General features: G+C 36.7%; 2 protein-coding genes across 4 annotated transcripts; both read right to left on the reverse strand.

Annotated features, from left to right (window-relative positions):
- Positions 1-1582: 1582 nt before the first annotated feature.
- Positions 1583-12249, reverse strand: tnni1a (troponin I type 1a (skeletal, slow)). 3 transcript variants are annotated; one of them, XM_079848634.1, is made up of 8 exons: positions 11982-12028; positions 11010-11038; positions 10588-10699; positions 10462-10503; positions 9155-9286; positions 8649-8738; positions 4451-4627; positions 1583-3247 (listed from the first exon to the last, which is right to left on the reverse strand). In XM_079848634.1, exons 3-8 carry the CDS (start codon positions 10618-10620, stop codon positions 3143-3145), a joined length of 579 nt encoding a protein of 192 aa, XP_079704760.1. In that variant the 5' UTR covers positions 10621-10699; positions 11010-11038; positions 11982-12028; the 3' UTR covers positions 1583-3142. The 3 variants fall into 3 exon arrangements, 2 of the variants coding, with proteins under 2 accessions (XP_079704760.1, XP_079704761.1); XR_013818960.1 differs by lacking the exon at positions 10588-10699 and adding an exon at positions 4057-4199 and having other exon boundaries at positions 1590-3247; positions 11002-11038; positions 11982-12152; XM_079848635.1 differs by lacking the exon at positions 10588-10699 and having other exon boundaries at positions 11002-11038; positions 11982-12249.
- A 6195-nt stretch (positions 12250-18444) lies between these two features.
- On the reverse strand, positions 18445-21978 carry phlda3 (pleckstrin homology-like domain, family A, member 3). Its single transcript, XM_079848637.1, has 2 exons — positions 21204-21978; positions 18445-20091 (listed from the first exon to the last, which is right to left on the reverse strand). The coding sequence occupies exon 1, from the start codon at positions 21587-21589 to the stop codon at positions 21206-21208; it is 384 nt and encodes a 127-aa protein (XP_079704763.1). The 5' UTR covers positions 21590-21978; the 3' UTR covers positions 18445-20091; positions 21204-21205.
- Positions 21979-22380: the final 402 nt, after the last annotated feature.

A 22380-nucleotide genomic window follows, 5' to 3' on the forward strand; every position in this document is an offset into this window, starting at 1 on the left:
TATCATGTTTATGTCAGTGAGCGGCTGTACGGGTGTGTGGGCGACGCAGGAACACCAACACGATAATCACGACGCAAGAACGCTCCCTTTATCATAAATCGCTGGTCAGCAAGCGTAAAAAAAAAACTATAGTTACTTAAGAAATAAACCTCAAAATATTGTTTTAGTGAAATGTCAAAAAGCTAAAATAAATTGACAAAAATATATCAGAAAAAAAATTATATTATAATATTAAAATTTGCCTTAAATATTTTAGAATATTTAAAAATGCAAAAATGCAACAAAAAAACCTATAATAATAATAATAATACATTTAGTATTGCAGTATTTATCATAAATATTTTTTCCGTGCACAAGATCATCATCATTATGAAATTGCATTTAAAATAATAATTATTGTTAATTATAATTTTAATAATAGCCTAAAAAAATAATATATTAAAAAATATTAATAATAATAATAATAATAATAATAATAATAATAATAATAATAATAATAATAATAATGAGGGCGGGGCAACCTGTCACTCACATGGGATCGAGCAATAGCAAACCACAACCATCCAATCAATTCCCCATGGACAAAATCAAGCTCCGCCCTATATTTTTACTTGCTCGAGAAGCCGTTTCACTCTATATCACGCTGACTTTACCTTATATTATTTTATTTTTTTTGCCATATGGAATTATACAAAGTCTGTCATTGTAAGTGAGTGACTCAACAAAACAATAATATTCCTGTTATTATAATCATCAATGACAGCACTCACAAACGTCTACTTCTTGCATGCTTGTAATGGGAACACTTTATTTTATGCTGTGTTGACTCAGTATTGAAGCAATCTAGTTTCGTTGCATTGTATCTGGTAGCAGTGAAGATGTGGTGACATGTTTTCCAAAGAATATAAGCCTACATTCTGAAACATCTTACATGATTCAAAGCACTGAGGAATACAGCATTTTAAGTGAAGTCAAGCGTTTAAGACATTTTATGTCAGTTATTCACAGTGTAATTTACTCTGCAGTTCAGAAAGCATTGATACTCCAGGGCTGGAGGGGTTTGCTTTATTCCCTGTGCCACACCTACAAGAGACAAGTAGATCTGCTGTACTTTGACCAGGGCAATATGAAAGCCATAGTAGACTATCCAGTATGAAACGGGTTTGGTCATAAAGGAAATAAAAGGCAACTTCACTGGAATGACAAATCTGCTGACATGTTTCCGCTATATTGTTTCACTTACAATTGCCTCTATATTCACTCATGCAAGCAGAGAGAAAAAATAACATTCCACTTAAGGAATGTCACAATGAACTTCAACAGTAAAACGTTGATTAACTACATCAAGCACAAGTGGCCTGAACACTCCACCCAATGCTAACACAGGGAAGAGACAGCGATATCCACTATGCAAATAAGGGTTGGAGTCCACTGTCTTCAGATGACAGTCTCCACAGTTAACGCTTTACTTCCTGCACGAACTCCTTATCTCATCAGCTCTGCATGATCCCAGGCCTATTCAATAGCAATTTAAACATTTGCATTAAATTAGACTAAACAAAGAAACACAGCACATAAGATTAATTTTTCAGGCATTTTATTGGCATAGCATGCAAAAAAGAAGTTATCGCACTTATGTTATTATGCACTTTCTGGCAAGTTAATTTACAACACTGTAAAAAAAAAAAAAAAGTTGCTGCCTTAAATTTTTAAGTACAATCAACTTGTATATTTAAGTCGTTTCAACTTTAATGACATTAAACTGACTTAAAAAAAATTAGTTGAACCGTGAATAACTCATATTAAAGGCCCCCTGAAATCAAAATGGAAGTTTTTTAGTTTTTAGTATGATATATAAGCGTCACAGAGCAATTTGGGTTGGAGATGTGTGTTCAGTTGCTCAAACGTTCAAGTTTTATTCCGTTTGGTTAAGAATGAAATGGCTAGAATTTATTCACACCTCTACTATTGAATCCAATGTATCATCAGCGTTTGGATTTGCTTCCTATTTGAAAAGGGGGAGGAGCCATTCAATATGTCCCGCCTTAGCTTCCTGTTTCAGTGGAAATTATGTCAACGCATCATACAAAGCTGTGAATTCACTTCAGTGGGCCTTTAATCTTATTTTGATGAGATAAAGCAATGCAAAAACATATGTGACCCTGGATCACAAAACCAGGCACACGTAGCTCGGGTATATTTGTGGCAATAGCCAACAATACATTGTATGGGTCAAAATTATCGATTTTTCTTTTATGCCAAAAATCTTTAGGATATTAAGTAAAGATCATGTTCCACTGAAGATATTTTGTACATTTCCTACCGTAAATATATAAAACATTTATTTTTGTGAATGAATGCAGCACAGTCGCGAACATAAATGGACAACTTTAAAGGCGATTTTCTCAATGTTTCGATTTTTTCAGATTCCAGATTTTCAAATAGTTTTATCTCGGCCAAATATCGTCCTATCCTATACCATACATCAATGGAAAGCTTATTTATTCAGCTTTATAAATCTCAATTTCACAAAATGGACCCATGTGACTGGTTTTGTGGTGCAGTGTTACATGTTGTTATAACTTATTAATCAAATAAACTTTAATTTATTTTTATTTCATAAGTTCAATTTCACCATTGCAAGTCAGGGTTATACATTTTTGTAAACAGAAAATTCGTAGCCAGATTATCCGAAAAACATGTCAAACAGAGTCTGGAAAAGTTTTGGTAAGACTACACATGTATAATGAGTCTTGGACATCGACAAATGTTTCTCTTTGTTTATTCTCGTAATACGTGCACCTTACAATGACTCTTTCTCATAACTGAATATTTATGCCGTTATATGTGTGACTCAATCCTAATAATCCAATAAATATTGACATAATAAAAGATAAACTAAGCAAGCAATTATTTACTTATTGGCCACATGAAAGTTGCACAATCATTTGCACCAATGCAGAGCAGTTGCAATGAAGTGCAATTGTCATTTTAATTGTCAGTTTAATGACACCTAAAATGAAACCAGACTATTAAAGTATATCTAGTACATAAATGCTATGTTTAGTATGCAACTCTAAACCTAACCTTTTATTTGCCAAACAAAAGTTGCATGATCTTTCATGTTAACTTCACTAAGGTTTCACTGGGTGGGGCCTTTTGCTGCATCAAACATTTTCTTTCTTCCCTCCATGCCAGACATGGCCTCGACGTTCTTCCTCCAGTCACTGTCCTCAACTGGCCTCTTCTGCAGAAAGATAGAGCAGTGTTTCTATTACAAAGTGATGATTAAACAAGTTTGTGTGTTCAACAAACTATTGATGTTCTATTGAATGCAAATATAATGAATTTGGTTCAACCACTTTGGGTGATTTCACTTGAATGAAAAAAGGAAAATAGGAATTTCAAAGGAAAAATAGGTTACGTTCAAAGACTTGAGGTTAAGCTGGTTATCAAAGCCACTATAGCCCCTGCTGGTAGATGTTGTAACTACACTATCTAGTTCTAAAAAACATCCATCTCCATTGACAGGCATTCAAAAGTAGCCATATTGAAAATTCGTCATTAGTAACTTCATGTGATAAACCAAGCTTCAAGGATCTCACTGTTCTTGGCACAGTTTGAGTCAGAAAGGAAAAGTAAGGATTGTTAAAATCGTAATTTAGCCGGCCCACATCTGGTACACGTGGATTCTATGCGTACCGGATGGACTGTCCATCACTAGCTAATCGACAGCACGCCACAGATATGATCCGAAGACATTCAATTGAAAATAACCCACAACGTCCCTTTAATCTGCTGGTTTATCTACTCTTAAGGGCTTGGTCTCTTCGGTATCAGTATGTTGTGTTTCATCTATCTGAAACACAATACAGTATTTTATTTGCAATGAATTCAGCTACGCATCTACACAAAAAGCTTTTCTTCTAGCGTACCATACTTCTGTTGTCCACTCTCGTGTCTGTCATCCAACACCTAATCTCTATTATAGTCAAGACAAACACTGAAAATAATTAACATTGTCACTGTTTGGTATCCAAAAACGTTGCCGTTTACCCCTCTGACTCACATCCCATGAGCCTCCGCCTTTCCAACAGCTGCTGAGGTGATGTCATCCTTCTTCTCTGAGCTCTGTTAAGCTCTGAATAGTCAGGGTGCATTGTCTCTTTTCATATCTGCATGTGGACCATTGCCTATTGCTTGATCCACAAGTTTAGGGAGTAAGGTGAGAAGGTTAGTAATGTTTTTAAGCCTTTCAATGGCGTAACCTTGAGGGATTAACAGTTTACTCTCATTATCTTACATGGAACATTCCAAGATTTTCCTACTTGTCTAGTTTTGTTTATATGGTTTCATCTGCAGGCATTTGCACCAAGATACCCATTTGACTATGTAAGCATTGCTTGAATTGGTCATATAACTCTGTTTATGTGTTCAGATGACATTGTACCTTCTCAGTATCCTCTTTTTTCACAGATTTGAGGTTGGCTCGTAGGTCCATTGAGACCTTGTGCTTTGAGCCTAGGAGAGATCGGAGGATGGCATCTGCAGAAACCCTCACCCTCCTCAGGGTGGGCCGCTTGAACTTCCCCCTCAGGTCCAGAACCTTTATGTTCAGGTCTTTGATCTAGAGGACGGACGGTCATTTGATTAGCCTACTTATGAGATATCTAGCATAGAGATCAACTAAGGCCTTGTTCCAAAAGCTAGTGAGCTCCCTACATAGATAGCATTCTCCTGGTGTCAGGGTTCTGTCACTTGTGTCTAGTTCATTTCTTGAATTTGTGACAGAGCTCTGACACTCCTATTTTGTCTCGTCTTTGTCTGCGCTCTTGTCTATGTGCCTTGTTTAATGTGTGGGGCGTGGTGTTTGGATCCCGGTACTCCGGTCTAGTTTGGCTTCGGTTCTGTGTCGGTATTCAGACACTCATGCTCCGCGTGTTTGTATTCTTTTGTGAGCGCACAGGCATAATATACTTTGGAATAATTATTACTATAACTATGCCTTTTTTAGGTCAGTGTCAGATGTAGTACTGCACCCCTGTGTACAAATATACCTTCTTCCCTACTATATCGTAGGCAAAATAACAGTTAGTGAAATGAGTAGTATGTCCGAATTTATAAAACAGAAGGCAAAAAGTACCCAGATGACCTACTGCTTTCAGAGATTCCCCAGATAGCAACATAGTGTCGGCCCAGATCCGGGCCACTTCTGGTACATGTTGATTCAACACGTACCAGATGTGGCCGGATCTGGGCCGACACTATGTTGCTGTCTGGGTCTGAAGTGAGCATCTGATATTGACACTTCACTATCCCATGAGGCCACGGGAGAGGATTTGTGAATGGCAGTGATGTGACGCAATAGAGCTGGTAAGTCCCGCCCCTTCCGTTAACCCCACTGGACCTCTAGGTTGAAAAATCGTCAATGCAAGTGAATGTGAGAAAATAATTATTTTCTGGTCCCGTTTGAATTTTGCCATGAATGTGAACATATCTTGTCTGTGAATTTTAAATATAATTTTTCCTGTGAAGAATGCTACAATTTAGCGGGTAGAAGTTTGATACGGTTAGACTTTGTGTGAGAGCACTTTGTGGACTACAACTCTTCGCTGCTTTCGACGCGGGAATCTGAAGAAAGAACAGCCTATTTGGTTTGAATGGTGACATTTGGGTACAAAACACACAGGCATCTCGATCTGTCTCCATAGATTATCGCAGCATTAGCACCGTGATTTGACAAGTGGAGGGAAAATGTGTTATGGGGTGACGTCACATAGGCGACATGTAGTCTTTCTCGTTATGTCTTTTCCACAACTGCTAGCCAAAGAATCATACAATATACTGTCAAACTCGTAACATGAAAAATTATATTAAAAATTCACAGACAACATATGTTCACATTCATGGCACAATTCAAACGGGGCCAGAAAATAATTATTTTCTCACATTCACTCAAAAAAATGATTTTAGCTCTTTGTTCAATTTCATTAATTAAAATGAGTATATACGACACAACTCTTCATAGAAATGATTCCAGCTTAATTTCATTAAATGTAATCAATGTAATTTTTACAAAATTTGTTTTACCAAATTTTTTTTAATTGAGTCAACATGAATATTTTTCGTTCGTCTTAACCGGATGTCACTCAAAAAAATAATTTTGGCCTCTTGTTAAAATAATTAATTAAAATAAGCAAAAGTAACACGATTGTTTAATATTGTCTCAACTTAATTTAATTGTGTTCAATCAACCTAATTCATTTGTGTGAAAACTACATGAATCATTGTTGTTGACATCTAACTGGGCAGTGGATCTGTAGTTCCCAGCATGCTTTGCAAGGGACTGCATTAAGAGGGTCAATTTAGGGAAAAAGTGTTATTTTATGTGTTTTTTAGTAAATGGAAAGATGTTGTTAGTTAATGTTAGTGTTTAATGTTCAGTTATGTAAGAAACTTAGAGGACTTTCTGTAATGTTTTTGAATTTTGTGGTTACCATTATGCAGAAGAGTGGCGACTGTGTTTAGGCTGTGGGCTCAGTATTATGCCTCGTGTTCAGGCTGTGGGTACTCAGTATACACTATGTGTAAACCTCACTCGCAGTCTTGCAGACCTGCACAAGTAACACTATATTACTGTGTAAAAAATGGTTTTAATTCAATTGAACAGTGACCGTAGAGTCAAATTAACTAAAATTATAAAATTAACTAAAATAATGTTGCTGATTTAAGGCAGGACAAAAACTAAATGTAGTTAACCTAACAAAACTTTATCTAGCAGGAATGACTAAATTAATTTAAGTTCATACAACTAGATTACAACAAATTATTTCAAACTAATTCGATTTTGTTGGAAAAATGTAATTAAATTTCGTGGAAAACCTTTCCTTAATTTAATTAAGTTCGTTCAACAGATTATTTTTTTGAGTGTTCACTTGCATTGACGATTTTTCAACCTAGAGGTCCAGTGGGGTTTTACGGATGGGCGGGACTTACCAGCTCTATATGGCAAACGTTGTACGTCTGGATTACATTCGTACTACACACAGTCATACTACAACACACTTTTTGACAGTCACAAAGAAAATTCGTAATCAAATGTAGTACCTACTTAGCCTGGTTAAAACCAGACCATTCTCAGTAGTAACTGAGTTATGGTCTGGCAAAGCTTCATTAATAACTGATTTCCAAAGGGGCGTCACCAACAGACGTCGCTCAAATGCCTCTGGGCGCAACTGGATAGACCTAAAACCAATCAGAGCGATCGGCATCGTGTAAAACCATATGCTGTGTCCCAATTCACCTAAGTTACACTACGCCATAAAAGTATGTACTCTTTTTGTGAAAAAAATGTATTTACTTTTGAATGTGTAGCAAAAAAGTAGGCAAGCTTTGGGACATACTACTTCGTCATCTTTATCGGACGGATCTGTCGCGTGCATCCTGTCACTTAAACTGCCCTGTCAATCATCTTGTCACAGTTAAAATCCTCTATTAAATCTAATTTAATTTCCTACCGTTTTGGAGAGAAATGTAGTAGCACGTTCATCTGCCAGTGGGTCTTTCATGGAGACTGTCCTCATGTGTTTGCAATTTGAATATAATAATGCATTTAAAAGTTGGTGCGCTCCACCAACGGACGTCGCTCAAATGCCTCTGGGCGCAATTGGATAGACCTAAAACCCATCAGAGCGATCGTCATCGTGTAAAGCCCTCCCCAACGTTTCTGATTGGTGCCGCGATTTCGACGGATTAGAAATGGGCTTGAATGAGCTCTTTGCCAGACTACTTGCAGAGCAAATCTAAATTTGCCGGAAGTTGTCTGGGTTTTCCCAGGCTAGTACCTACTCATACAGTATATGCAATTTTGGATGCAATGCATGTAGGCTATTCGTTGTGGATAAGTCATCCCATAATGCACTGCTATGAAGAACAAATCCATTTAAGTTAGCAAACGAAGCAAAAGAAATGTCAATTATGAACAAAATTCTACAAAAGTACTATTTTAACCAGCATTTGTGTCTACTTTGAGTTTTTAAGCTGATTAGAGAGCCTTGTTATTAGCTTGGCGACATGCTAATTTCAAACTGTATCAGAATCAATTTGGAGTTGATTCTCATGAGTAACTCTGTTTGTCTGACACATATTTGCAGTATAATTTACGGAATTAGGCTACATTTCAGTTATTGTGCTCCCTTTAAGCCCTTTCACACCAAGGACGTTAATTATAAAGATAACAATAAAGATTTAGTTCTAAAAATCTTTCTAATATAAAAGAATAGCACCACACCGCAGCTATAACGATAACCACATAGAGAATCGATATAGTTGGAATCACTTTCAGAACGATTTTTTTTTCCAACAGATGAACGATAAAAACATTGACAGCCAATCAGAATCCCTCCTGCTTTAACGAGCTCGAGCATTTAAAGTGGCAGATGACAGAATTGCAGTGCGCGCTTAGAATAAAAGAACGTTACCATCAAACGTTCTTGGTGTGAACCGGTCTTTGCCTATGTAAAATCACAATCCCAAATGCTCAGAGCTGCATACTAATATTAGAAACCTCCAAATAGACCGCATGAAGAAAGCACATTATGACATTGTCCAACTGGTTATTAAACTATGGATTATGAGGATTGTCATACCTCACGCTTATTCAGTAAGACTTTGGCCTCAATATCATAGCGCTCCTCATCCACCACATCAATCTTACCATGAAGCTCTTGACAGAGTTCCTAAAAGAGACAGAAATGTTAATTGAGTTTCAGGAATCCTATTTGAAGTGAATGCGTATAATATTACACAGACTAACAAAATAAAGCTTATCCAAAAAGTATTTTATTATGAGAAACGAAATATAATATGGCAAATTCATACTTATCGTTTTACTCAGACATCTAATAATAATGATCGTGGTTGGCTTGGATGGCTGTTTACATTGCAATTAGTCAAATTAAGATAGACAGGCATTGGGCTGGACATTTGCATTAGCCTTATGTAAGCTAACATGCAAATATAGCAGGGCGGGGTGGCGTGAGCAGCAGTGATTGTACCATTAGATTTTAAGTCGTGAGGATTTTCGTATGGCACCAAATGAGCTAAACTGGAAGTTTAGAGGTGGACTTCATGTAGAATTATGCCATGAGGTTACCTGAAGCTCTGCGAATGACATGCCCTGCATCTGCAGAGGAGAAGCTTTCTCCGTCAGATACCTCTGCTTCTCTTCCTCTTTATCCAACGCCTCCTGTTCCAGCTCCTCCTTGGCTTTGGCCACCATCAAACTCTGAACACACACAAGTAAATGTTAATGCGCCTGTCCCAATACCCACACTTGCAAGTCTACTTTCACAATGTATATTTGTCCCAAGTGTTTAAGTGGGCGTGAAGACCGTAAGTGTGTGTAGAACTTTGAATTACCTGATGGGACACACTTATAGTGTTGTAAAAGTGCAAGTATAGTTTTAAAGAGCTTTATTAACACATTTTGATTTTCAATACTTTGAAGTTTATTTGCATAAAATAAACATCTAAATGTCTGTTCAGTAGTCCTTTTGTAACAGATGACACAATTTAGTAATTGTGGTGCTTCTAATAAAGTGATTAAAAGCAAGTGTTTTGCAAAACAGCATTCACATACTCATCTCTGCACCAATAAAAGGTGGAACACTTTACATTTTTACTACCAAGTTATATGGGATATCTAACTTACACAGTAAAGTTTTCCTTGACATTGCACAATTTCGGGGCACATGAGGTCATGAACATGATTAATGATGGGATCCCAGACAGCAGTGTCGGTCCAGATCCGGCCCACATCAGGTAGGCTACACGTGGATTCCACAAGTACCAGATGTGGGCCGAATCTGGGCCCACACTTTGTTACTGTCTGGGATGTACTTAGCCTCAACTACCGATCCAAAGTGTAATTAGATATGATGTGTATTTAGTGTGCTTAGTTAGGGCACTAAGTTTTGGCAAACATTATCTTGGTTTAGACATATGCCTGCCATCTAGTGGTGTGCTATTGACTTTGCACTGTCTCATCAAGGCACTATAAAAAAAAGTTACTGCCTTAAATATTTAAGTACAATCAACTTGGAAGTCATTTCAACTTAAATTACATTATATTGACTTTTAAAATGGTTGATTCTTGTATAACTTGTTAAAACAGTTGAAAATTGCTCAACTTATTTTGATGAGTTAAAGCAATGTAAAAACATAAGTTGTCATAACTTATTCATCATTATTACAGTCCCAGCCATAGAAAAGCTGCTTCAGTGGACGGCAGAAGCTTTAAAATGGGGTGTCACCAAAACATTTGAGCCTCTGCCACTGCCTAAGTTGAATCTAAACTCATTCTGCACTGTTTGTGCTATGGATGTTGAATTTATGTTTATGGATGTTTCGAATGTACTGTATGTGTGTTAAACTTTTGTGTTATGTGTGTTACAAACCAACCTTTAGCATAACCTTTCTTGAGGCTGAGATCTTGGACTTTCTCTGGGGCACAGATATGAAAGTTATAACACAGTACAGGTACAGATAGTTTTAGTAATTAATTAGAGAAAATAATGCATAACTTACCTCTTGCCTGAAAATACAGCATAAAATGTACATTGGTAGGGTGAAATTTTATTAGACCACTGTAGAGATTATTGTTGGTATAAAGGCCCGTTCACACCAAGAGTGGTAACTACTGTAACGATAACAGTAAAGATATAGATCTAAAAATCGTTCTAATATAAAAGAATAGCAGAGTCCATACCACAACTATAACAATAAAGGCACGGATAAAATACATAGCCTAGTTGTAATCACTCTCAGAACAATTTTTTCCCTGCTGATGTAGGCTACGATAAAAACAATGATAGCCAATCAGAATCTATTCTGCTTAAAAGAGCTGGAGCAAAAAACTTGAATAAACAGAACGTTATCATTGCTGGTGTGGATGCTAGTTACCATTATTATCATTCTTGGTGTGAACACGTTTAGAGATACACACTCACCCTTGTTCAGGCATCTTGGCATCTGAGCACTAAAAGAAAGCAAAACCAGTGTTAGATGAATTTGATACATTCGATTTAATTCAGTACTCCCACTGAATTCCCACGGAATGAAATCAGGAATACACCATGGCCACATCATGTCCTCCTCTGACCTACTCGCATTTTTCTGTATGTCTCTGTCAGTGACTTAAACACCCCCAAACAAAGCCATGAGTGACCCTGCTACTTTCTTAGCTGGACAAACACAAAGACAAGAATTTGGACCTGTTCTGTCCTAAATGGGTAAAGCATTTGGCTAGGGGTGATTGTTTTCTTTTGGAACAAAAAAAAAAAAAAAAAAAAAAAAAAAAAAAATGCATGAGGTTGCAAGTAATGTGAGTCTATAGAGATAAGCAGGGAGGTCAAATAAAACAAAGAATTATACTATATTACATTACATGATTATTATATTATATTATATTATATTATATTATATTATATTATATTATATTATATTATATTTAATATACACTGATACTAAAGCTATTAAATATAAAATTATATATATATAATATACATTTTAAAATTTAACATAAAATATAATTTTGTAACTTTAATATCTGTTCCCTTATTATACATCCCTTATTATATCCCTTGTTATTATGATGCATTAGAGTGTCAAATTATATATTTATATGCTTCTTAAATTCTTAATTCTTAAAATTGCGAGAAGGTCAGGATGAGAAACATTGATAAAATGATTTTATTTCATATATATATATATATATATATATGAAAGAATAAAATACATTTATTATTAATACGACTATTAATAATACAATAAAAGTGTATACAAGTTAAATATAGAAATGTATTCGACAAACAACAAGAGATTTAAAATGAATGGATAACTAAAGAAGTTTACATTTAGTCTATTACTAAATATGCAAAATGATTATCAGATTCCCCATCACCAGAAGCATCTGATCTTACCGTACAGTGTGGGTGTGTATGGCGTCGTCCTCAGACTGATTATTGATAACAGAATAGAGATGTGCTCCTTTATTTAACCCTCAGAGTCTCTCTATCTCTAATCTGTCAGTGGAGGATATTATTAGAGCACAAATCTCTCTCTCTCTCTCTCTGTCTGTCTGTCTGTCTGTCTCTGTCTCTCTCTCTCATGGCTCCACCGCTCTTTGCTATCTGTCTGTGCCAGTGGACCATCACTAGTCTGGTTTATCTGCTCAGAGCTGATTGTTCTGCTATGCTGTGAAATGTCTATATTGACATTTCCAGAAAGTGGCTCCAGAAAGTATTTGGACACTTAAGCCACTCTTAAAGTCGGAATGTCATTGAACAATATCAAACCAAGTGTCAACTGCAGACAAATGGAGCTAGAGCTTTTCTCAAGGCATGCGGTCATATTAAATGGCTCATCAAAGTTTTGTGGGTGAAATTGAGCAATTAATTGAAGTGTTTGTACTTTCTTTGTGAGGACCAGTTTGAGTTTTACACAGTTGAAGTGAAGACAAAGTGAGGATCTTTCGGCCAGAACTTCTGACACCGCTTGAGTGTTTAGACTTGGTTTTAGTGTGTGTGTGTGTGTGTGTGTGTGTGTGTGTGTGTGTGTGTGTGTGTGTGTGTGTGTGTGTGTGTGTGTGTGTGTGTGTGTGTGTGTGTGTGTGTGCGTGTGCGTGTGTGCGTGCGTGCGTGCGTGCGTGCGTGCGTGTGTGCATGTGTGTGTGTGTGTGTGTGTTAAATCCAGCACCTGTCGAGCAGCAGGACAACATTCCTCTCCTCTTCTCGTGATCTCCTGCAGCGCTGAAGCATCTCACTCATCCCTCATCCACTCACGCTGACCTGAAACACTAATGATCAATGATGCTCACATTTCATGTATGCAATGATTGTGATTGCCATTATTTAACAGTATCACCCCAGTTGATTTTGTATAACACCCCAGTTTTTGTATAACAAGTTTTCTAAAATGTTATGTTTAATTATGCAAATGAGGCATTATCTAATTAAATATATGTGCTCACTTGCATACAATTTCAAAATTTAACTCTGAACATGGATGATGCCAGGTTTAAAATTCATGTTTCATTTTGTAGTAGAGTTAAAGGTTTTGGACGTCTCTTCTCTTCAGAAAATACTGTCAACAGTCCAAGAGTGGCCGTGCTAGACCTGCATGACCTGGAATTAACTAACCATCATGTTGCCATCACACAGGGTCACTGTTATGAAAATATATTTAGACTAAAGCCAGGCTGACATCATACATCAGCCACACTCAGAGAATCAGCCCTTCATTCACTCACTCCAACCTGAGACCCGTTGAAAAACAAGACCACTTTTTTTGTATTTAATGTGCACTTGTAGAGTATCTCAAATCCCTAAAGTATATATATATATATATATATATATATATATATATATATATATACATATATATATATATATATATATATATATATATATATATATATATATATATATATATATATATATTAAAAACTGTAATATTGCTAAAAATATAAAACAAATAATATAATATTAATGAAATAAAAGGCCACTTTAGTTTTCAAATTGTGGTAGTCAACAAAATAGTTTTGCTTGAGGATGAGCAATCACTTTCATCATGGATAATCAGGAATGTTACATCAACAGAACTGATAAAACTGAAAATTATATTATATTATATTATATTATATTATATTATATTATATTATATTATATTATATTATATTATATTATATTATATTATATTATATTATATTATATTATATTATTTGCAGCGCTGCAGACATTCTTCACAATAAACATCATTCTTCCTCATGATGTTTGAGTCAGTCTGCCCTCTGCTGGAGATATAGGCAATTTTATCATGTAACTCAGGGGTTCCCAAACTATATTTGTCAAAAAAATGTTTTTAGTATATTTTTGTTTATTTTTTGTTAAAAGTGTCAAATTCTCACTATGAACAAGTTGCTTATTAACATGCATATTAGAATATTGGCAGTTTATTAGTACTTACGAAGCATATATTAATGCCTTATTCTGCATGATCATATTCTACATCCCTTAATCACCCAATGCCTAAACTTAACAACTACCTTATTAAGTATTAATAAGCAGTAATTAGGAGTTTAGTGAGGGCAAATGCATAGTTAATAGTTAGTTAATAGTGAGAATTGGACCCTATACAAAAGTGTGATTAATGATTGATTAATAATAATGATTTCTAACATTATATATTAAACATTATATTGATATAAACATTATATTAAAATAACTTTGGGTGCTGACAAAATTGTGCCAATGCACTAATTTGATCTAACTTTCCCTATATAGCATTCATACATTTGAATGAGTTAGAGAGAGACCAAAAAATATGCACCTGAAATGCACGTTTTCAGGCATTGTGATGCATCATCTCGTTTCCTCATACGCAACCTTAAATATTCCCCAGACAGCAACATAGTGTCGGCCCAGACATGTGGATTCAACAAGTACCAGATGTGGGCCGGATCTGGGCCGACACTATGTTGCTGTCTGGGTTCCCTTGACTGGACGCTATGAGTTTTAATTGACTAATATTTGATGGCTGTTAGAACTCAAGTGAAGCTTTGGTTTGACCCAGAGCTTCAGGGAAGATCTGTTTTCTGTTTATTAAACACAGGTTAAAGAGGCGTGTTGAATCCATCAGGCTCTCACCCGGCTGCTATTTTAACACAGTTTACACACACTGTCTCTCTGCTCCTCACATGCCTCTGTCAGTGACGCACAGAAGCTTCTGGAATGTGAGAGACTGGAAGACTGCAGACAAGGGGAAACAAATATCATATTAACTTTACCTTTCTTCTCATTTGTGTTTGTATTACGCTTAAAGAGATGAAAGAGCATTTCATCTGCGAAACGCAAGAGAAGATATTCTGAAAAATGTTGCCAATTAAACACATTGAAAAAAATGGTGTAGAAACCATTTTTCCTCAGAAATTGCTATAGCCTAAATTCCACAAATAATCACAAAGAAACGACGAGCAACACATTGAATTAAAAGTGAAAACTTTGAAGTGGAAAGACTGAAAGAGTATTTTCTTGTAAAATGTAGGCCTATTCCAATAATCGTTTAATAACCCAGTCATTTTTTACAACTGAAAAATCAGGTTGTACAGTGCAGTTTTGGTTACCATTGACTCTTATTGTATGAAAAAAATATATATTTCTTTGTTCCACAGAAAAGAAAAAAAATAGAAAAGAAAGAAAGGTTTGGAAGGGCAATAGGGTAAAAAAAAAAAAAAGACAGACTTTTCATTTTTGGACCATCCCTTTAAGCTACTTTTTAAATTTCCGCTTTAATATTTGGTCATGATAATGATCAATCAATGTCATTTTTATCAAATCCTTGAAATTTATATATATATAAGTTATATGTTAATAATTATATGCTTCATTTTTTTTTTTCTAATTATGGCGACATTTCTAATTCTTTTTTAGTTTACGTTTTTCAACTAATATTGTATTTTATCGTTAGCTTTATTTCAGTCCACAGAAATGTTTTTAATAGTTTTAGTAAACGATAATATTAGAACATGATCATTTTGTTTTTGTATTTTAATTTCTGACTCAGGGTACGTTTACACAGCAATAATGTAGCTACTAAAACGAAAACGTTTTTCCTTTGTGTTTTCCGTGTACAGATGACAATGTTGTCAAAACAATCCCCGTTCACAATCAGTGAAGACTAAAAACGCTGTATTATCCATGCCAGGCCAATAGATGGCGATGTCACAATTTTCACAAATTCACGTTTTTGTAGTTTACATGGAGACGATAACAGTAGTTTTCAAAAACTTGCACTTTGAAACCCGTCTTCAAAACTTTGCGTTTTCAGACGCCCAAAAAGCTGTTGACGTATAAATGAACGGCCAAAACGCATTAAACGTTTTCCGTTTTTAGTTGAAAACAGTGTAGTGTAAACGCCCACAGTTACTTCTCTGTAGACGCATGTCCCTCATGCAGTGTTTATGCAGAGCTCAGCTGTTGAACACACTTCACATGCACATGTGATGCTCTATTATTGCAGGGCACTTCCCTCATGATCCTGTGTGTGTTTATGGGTGTGAAGCCGTTTCCACACAGACTGACTGCCATAACACAAACCGCAGAGACACACCTTGGGAAAAGATGCCACAACATGTCCGGATGCAGACTTAAGCATTATGTAACTGTGAGAGACTGAGTGTCTGTAAGTGTTTGTGACACTGAAGGAGTCATCTGAGACAAACTTACCTACTGCCGTACAATTGCTTTGAACTCCATTGTGAGATCAAATATTTAGAGTGAATAAATAACTACACAGATCCTCATTTATGGCTCTTATCTACTTGCCACAGAGCAAATTAAAGCGTAGTAACTTCCACAGAACTACAGTATTAGTAGCTCATATAAACACACTTTTTTTTCTGAAACTGCTGTCCACAACGCAGGAAAGCCACTGCATGTGTCGAGGTCGAGCAGACTGTGAGCAGGCTCTTGTTCAGGTTTTGCTGCCAGACTGCTGAGTCATCTCAAGACTGTGGCTTTTTTTAACAGAGCCTCCTTAGTAGCTCTGGCTCTGGGGTTTTCCACACACACAATCTGCCTATTATTGCAACACCACAGGCACAGCCCAGGGCACTGAACGGCCTGGAGACCAGAAAATACAATATGGCAGGAGCTGTGCTGCGACCCACAGGGTGACTACAGTGTTTAATGCTGCCTACACACTCAGTAGGGAACATCAGTAGAAGTTCACTTCACTTGAGAACATATGCTGATTTGTGTCATGACACGCAGAGAAATGCATGTAATATATATATATATATATATATATATATATATATATATATATATATATATATATATATATATATAATTAGTGCTGTCATATCGATTAATTGTGATTAATCGCATCTAACATAAAAGTTTGTAAATACATGCGTGAGTATATACACTCACTTAAAGGATTATTAGGAACACCATACTAATACTGTGTTTGACCCCCTTTCGCCTTCAGAACTGCCTTAATTCTATGTGGCATTGATTCAACAAGGTGCTGAAAGCATTCTTTAGAAATGTTGGCCCATATTGATAGGATAGCATCTTGCAGTTGATGGAGATTTGTGGGATGCACATCCAGGGCTCGAAGCTCCCGTTCCACCACATCCCAAAGATGCTCTATTGGGTTGAGATCTGGTGACTGTGGGGGCCATTTTAGTACAGTGAACTCATTGTCATGTTCAAGAAACCAATTTGAAATGATTCGAGCTTTGTGACATGGTGCATTATCCTGCTGGAAGTAGCCATCAGAGGATGGGTACATGGTGGTCATAAAGGGATGGACATGGTCAGAAACAATGCTCAGGTAGGCCGTGGCATTTAAACGATGCCCAATTGGCACTAAGGGGCCTAAAGTGTGCCAAGAAAACATCCCCCACATCATTACACCACCACCACCAGCCTGCACAGTGGTAACAAGGCATGATGGATCCATGTTCTCATTCTGTTTACGCCAAATTCTGACTCTACCATCTGAATGTCTCAACAGAAATCGAGACTCATCAGACCAGGCAACATTTTTCCAGTCTTCAACTGTCCAATTTTGGTGAGCTCGTGCAAATTGTAGCCTCTTTTTCCTATTTGTAGTGAAGATGAGTGGTACCCGGTGGGGTCTTCTGCTGTTGTAGCCCATCCGCCTCAAGGTTGTGCGTGTTGTGGCTTCACAAATGCTTTGCTGCATACCTCGGTTGTAACGAGTGGTTATTTCAGTCAAAGTTGCTCTTCTATCAGCTTGAATCAGTCGGCCCATTCTCCTCTGACCTCTAGCATCAACAAGGCATTTTCGCCCACAGGACTGCCGCATACTGGATGTTTTTCCCTTTTCACACCATTCTTTGTAAACCCTAGAAATGGTTGTGCGTGAAAATCCCAGTAACTGAGCAGATTGTGAAATACTCAGACCGGCCCGTCTGGCACCAACAACCGTGCCACGCTCAAAATTGCTTAAATCACCTTTCTTTCCCATTCTGACATTCAGTTTGGAGTTCAGGAGATTGTCTTGACCAGGACCACACCCCTAAATGCATTGAAGCAACTGCCAATAATCCTTTAGGTGAGTGTATATATATATATATATATATATATATATATATATATATATATATATATATATATATACACACACACACATACAGTATATTATACATTTACAGACTTTTATGTTATATGCGATTAATCGCAATTAATCGATTTGACAGCACTTTTTTGACAGCAATTTCTTCAGGATTCTTTGATAAATAGACATTTAAAAACAACAGCATTTGTTAATGCATCTTCGCTGAATATAAGTATTAGTTCTGGCAGTGTGTATGAAATGTGTGTAAAAAATAAATTATATAATTAAAATATAAATAAAATATAGAACTGTAAGTTTATAAATATGCATATACAGTACATAAAATATACAAATGAATATATACATATTTAAACATATTCATTGTAATATAATTTGTCATACTCAAAACCCCTAAATTATCAGCCGCATGTCTACTATGAAGATTTAATATGAAAAAATACATGATTTGTTTATGTTGTAAATCTTTTCATGGCCATCATAACAGCCTCGTAACAGTCGCAAAAATTGCGTAGAAACAACAAAAATATAAACATGTTCGGCCCTTGACTCCTCACTTTAGTCAAACCTTATGTCGTATTCCTTTGTCGTTTACAGTACTTTCGAATGAACCTATACACTAATATTATATGGTTGTTGTTTGTATTTAGCACTGTTTTTCCCCTGCACGCTGTTATTGGGTTGAGACCACCTATGAACCAAAATGTGAAGATTTTTGTCCGACACGAACTGACCTCTCCATGCGAGACCATCAGATTCTTAGTGAATAGATCTTTCACAGTCTGTCATTTAATTTAGCCATTTATCATGCTACGATAGCAAACTGGTTGTGGCACGTTTGAGATTAATCCTATACTTCCCTTCACACCTGGTTTTGCTAATGCAGGAGTGCAGCACTTAACTTCCACAGTTCCTGCGCAACAGCAAAACACATTCATCCTGACGAAAAAGCCCTGTTTGACAACTTCTTTGATGGCCTCTCAGTGTAACTGACAGGAAAGCAGGCAAGGCGGGACAATATTAGTCAGTGAGGCCATTGTCCGGGCATGTGCCGCACAGGCACTTGAGGTTGAAGAGACTGAGACTCGCCTTCAATACTGTTTCTAATTTGCTATAAGCTGTTGACTTGGGCCTCTACAAACCAATTAAAATAATTCAGATTACAATGCCACAAAATCATCCTTTTTTTTTATTTGGACAATGTGTACCTAATGACATAATGAGCTTTGTGAAACAAAAATTAAACACTTCCTGTTTAATCAGTTGTAACCATCAAACGTTTGGCAACCACTCTGGGTATGTAGGCAGAATACGGAGAAAATTGTAGCAATAACAGCATTGCCCAATGGAAAACAAAATAAAAACACATCCATCAAGTTTTCCATGCAGTCGGGATTCATTCCAAGGGAAAGCAGTCTGCTGTGCTTTTCCGTGCGATTGAAGAACCTTTACAAGGGAATGAATCCAGATTCCTTGTTCAAATACTTATGAAATGTTAAAGAGTGCAGTTGTGAGTCATACTTCATCTATCGCTAATGTCTCCTGAAGCAGCATCATGCTTTCAGTTATAATACTGAGTGTGAGTCCTCCATTTCACGCGAGGTAAGAACGTCTCTTAAAAGTGTAAAGTCGACACCGAAATCCACTCTGGCATGTGAGGAGTGAAGCATTGAATTATGGTGAAGAGCAATCCATTGGGTCTCTCTTTTCCTGTTGACTTATGCAGTAAAAGTGCATTAAATCTTTTCCACTTCAGAAATCCATCCAATGTGCCGAAAGGTGTCACTGTGAAAAAAGGTGGAAGTACAAAAGAAAAGATATACGAGTTTTCAAGTTCAGAATAAGCCGTTTCCTTAACAATGGGCCTTCATTTTCTTGTCCACAGTCTCTCTCTCTTTCTCTTCTGGATCCAGTGCTGTGTTTGGGCTGAGAATACAATAGTAACACTGCATTAGTGAGTTGTGGAAAGAATTACAGATGGATTCAGTAAATTGACTTTTTTATTCATATCTTCTTTTTCATGCACAAATGTTGGACATGGCATAAAATCAAATTCTCACAAGCCCCATTTAGTGGATTTCTAATGCTTGAGTGCAATTAAATAACACACTGTAAAAAAAAGTGCTACCTAAAATATTTAAGTACAATCAACTTGGATGTTTAAGTCATTTCAACTTAAATTACATTGTGTGACTTGGAAAAAAAGTTGAAAATGGCTTAAATTATTTTGATGAGTCAAAGCAACGTAAAAACATGTTGTCATAATTGATCATATAATTTTTAACAACAATATTCATATTGTAATATCTGGTGTGATTCCCCTGTTTAGCTTTATTCAGCTGCTTTTGCTTTATGAATGGGAGCTGGTCAAGCAGGAATGCCTTTATAGTGGAAAACAGTGTACAAAATTCCTAGTGGATTTTTTAAATATATATTAAAATGTGAAACCAAATGTAAGGGATTCTAATGGGATCAAATAAGGATTTTAAAACATCCTATGGAATAATGTAGAAATCCCAAAATGATGTTATAACTATTTAAATAGTGTGCTTCTGAAACTCTTTAATGAACTGATTAATGACTTGCTAGTGACAAACATTTGGGATCTATTGAAGTTAAAGTTAAAATTGTCTTTTTGATGTTCCACATGAGCTTTATTCCAACTGGAGATAGTTGTATTGGGAACTATGCGTTCTAAAAGATACAGCTTTTGTTTTGTGATTGACTTCTAAGCAAATTCCCAATAGAAATGGTTCGAAATTCCATAATGGAATTGGGAATCCCTCCGGTCCTCAGGCAGCTATTTCATGCTGTAAAGCCTCTCAGATCTGTGAAGCCGAGATTTTCCAAAAGACGCGAACAAAAACGTGTGTCTGTGTTTCATAGAGCTCAATCCAGTAAATGAAAAGCAGATGCTATTCTGGATAATTGATTCCCGAGAGAACACGCGAATGGTTCTCCATGCTAGGACACACAACCAACCAACCCTTCCAAAATAAATGCTGATCAACATCAACATCAAAACCAGTTGTCTTTACCCTCAAAGCTCGACGTCTCCCTCCCCGCAGCTGCCCAGATGTGACAAATGTCTGTTCCTGCCGGTCTGAACGGCGACGCGGTTTTTGAAGCGCACCAGCGCGAGCGCGATCTCCGCGTTCCACGCCGTTCCCTCTTGCTGGCACCTGAAGTCAATCTCCTTCCCGCCGTTCATCACGATGGTGAAGTACACCAGACCCCGTTTATACTCCACACAGTCCAGCGTGGTCATCAGCTCGAAGCGCATCTCTTTGCTGCTCTCGCCTTTACTGTCGTACAGACGGAGTCCTTCCTCTGACAGAACGCAACGCTTCTTCTTCCACAGCTGCAGAAGTCCATTACTCCTTTTCTCCAGATAACCATCCTTCATGACTTTACACTGGTTCATTCTGAATAAAGGTTGGTGTGAAACCAAAATTAAACGTTAATCAGAAGCGGCGAAGCGTTCACTGATGTTTTCGCGTAGCGTTAACGAGCGAACATTGCACGCAAACGCGCAAAACCGCTGTGCGCCCACTAAATACAGTATAAGACGCCTTCATTTAATCGTTTAGCTCAACTTTACACGTATTCCACTAAAGAGCCCGTTCTTGAATATAACGCATCGTCGCTGCATTGCCGCCAGACAGCTCTGTGGCTAAAGATCAATTTCCGACTTTTATATATTGTTAAAATCTGCTTGGAAGTCCCGCAATCTGGGCATGTTGGTACTTGTTCCTCTGAAAGCGACTCTTCTCGTGTTTCTGAAGGACTCTTCCCCCCCACCCCGTCGTGACGTCACGGGGATTAGTCCTACTTTAACTGCACTCTGGAATGCTTCTGCTGCCTGATAAACATTAATAGCTTATACGTCCATTCATGTCCTGACATCTGGCTCAGTCAAAAATCATTTCAAAGGGATTTCTATTGGAAATTCAGTCGTAAGTTAGAACCAAGGATCCTAATGGTAATTGTCTTATATCATCCCAATACAACACAAAATAAAAACTGATATATTTTAGAATACCTTTTGTAGGGTTTCTTATGAAAATTACACAATATCCAATACACTGTGAAAACAAATTATATGATCAATAAGTTATGACTACATATGTTTTTACATTTAACTAATCAAAATAAGTTATTTTTTTAAGTTTAAGCTTAACGTAATTTAAGTTGAAATGACTTAAACATCCAAGT

The sequence above is a fragment of the Squalius cephalus genome, assembly GCF_949319135.1.
Source record: "Squalius cephalus genome assembly, chromosome: 18".
NCBI lineage: Eukaryota > Metazoa > Chordata > Actinopteri > Cypriniformes > Leuciscidae > Squalius > Squalius cephalus.

Coding starts and splice junctions, on each gene's coding strand:
- phlda3 (XM_079848637.1), bottom strand. CDS start 21,589: ATGAACCAGTGTAAAGTCATGAAGGATGGTTATCTGGAGAAAAGGAGT.
- tnni1a (XM_079848634.1), bottom strand. CDS start 10,620: ATGTACATTTTATGCTGTATTTTCAGGCAAGAG. Junction 10,504..10,587: donor GCTGTATTTTCAGGCAAGAG/GTAAGTTATGCA, acceptor TCTGTGCCCCAG/AGAAAGTCCAAGATCTCAGC. Junction 8,739..9,154: donor TGTCATTCGCAGAGCTTCAG/GTAACCTCATGG, acceptor TGTCTCTTTTAG/GAACTCTGTCAAGAGCTTCA.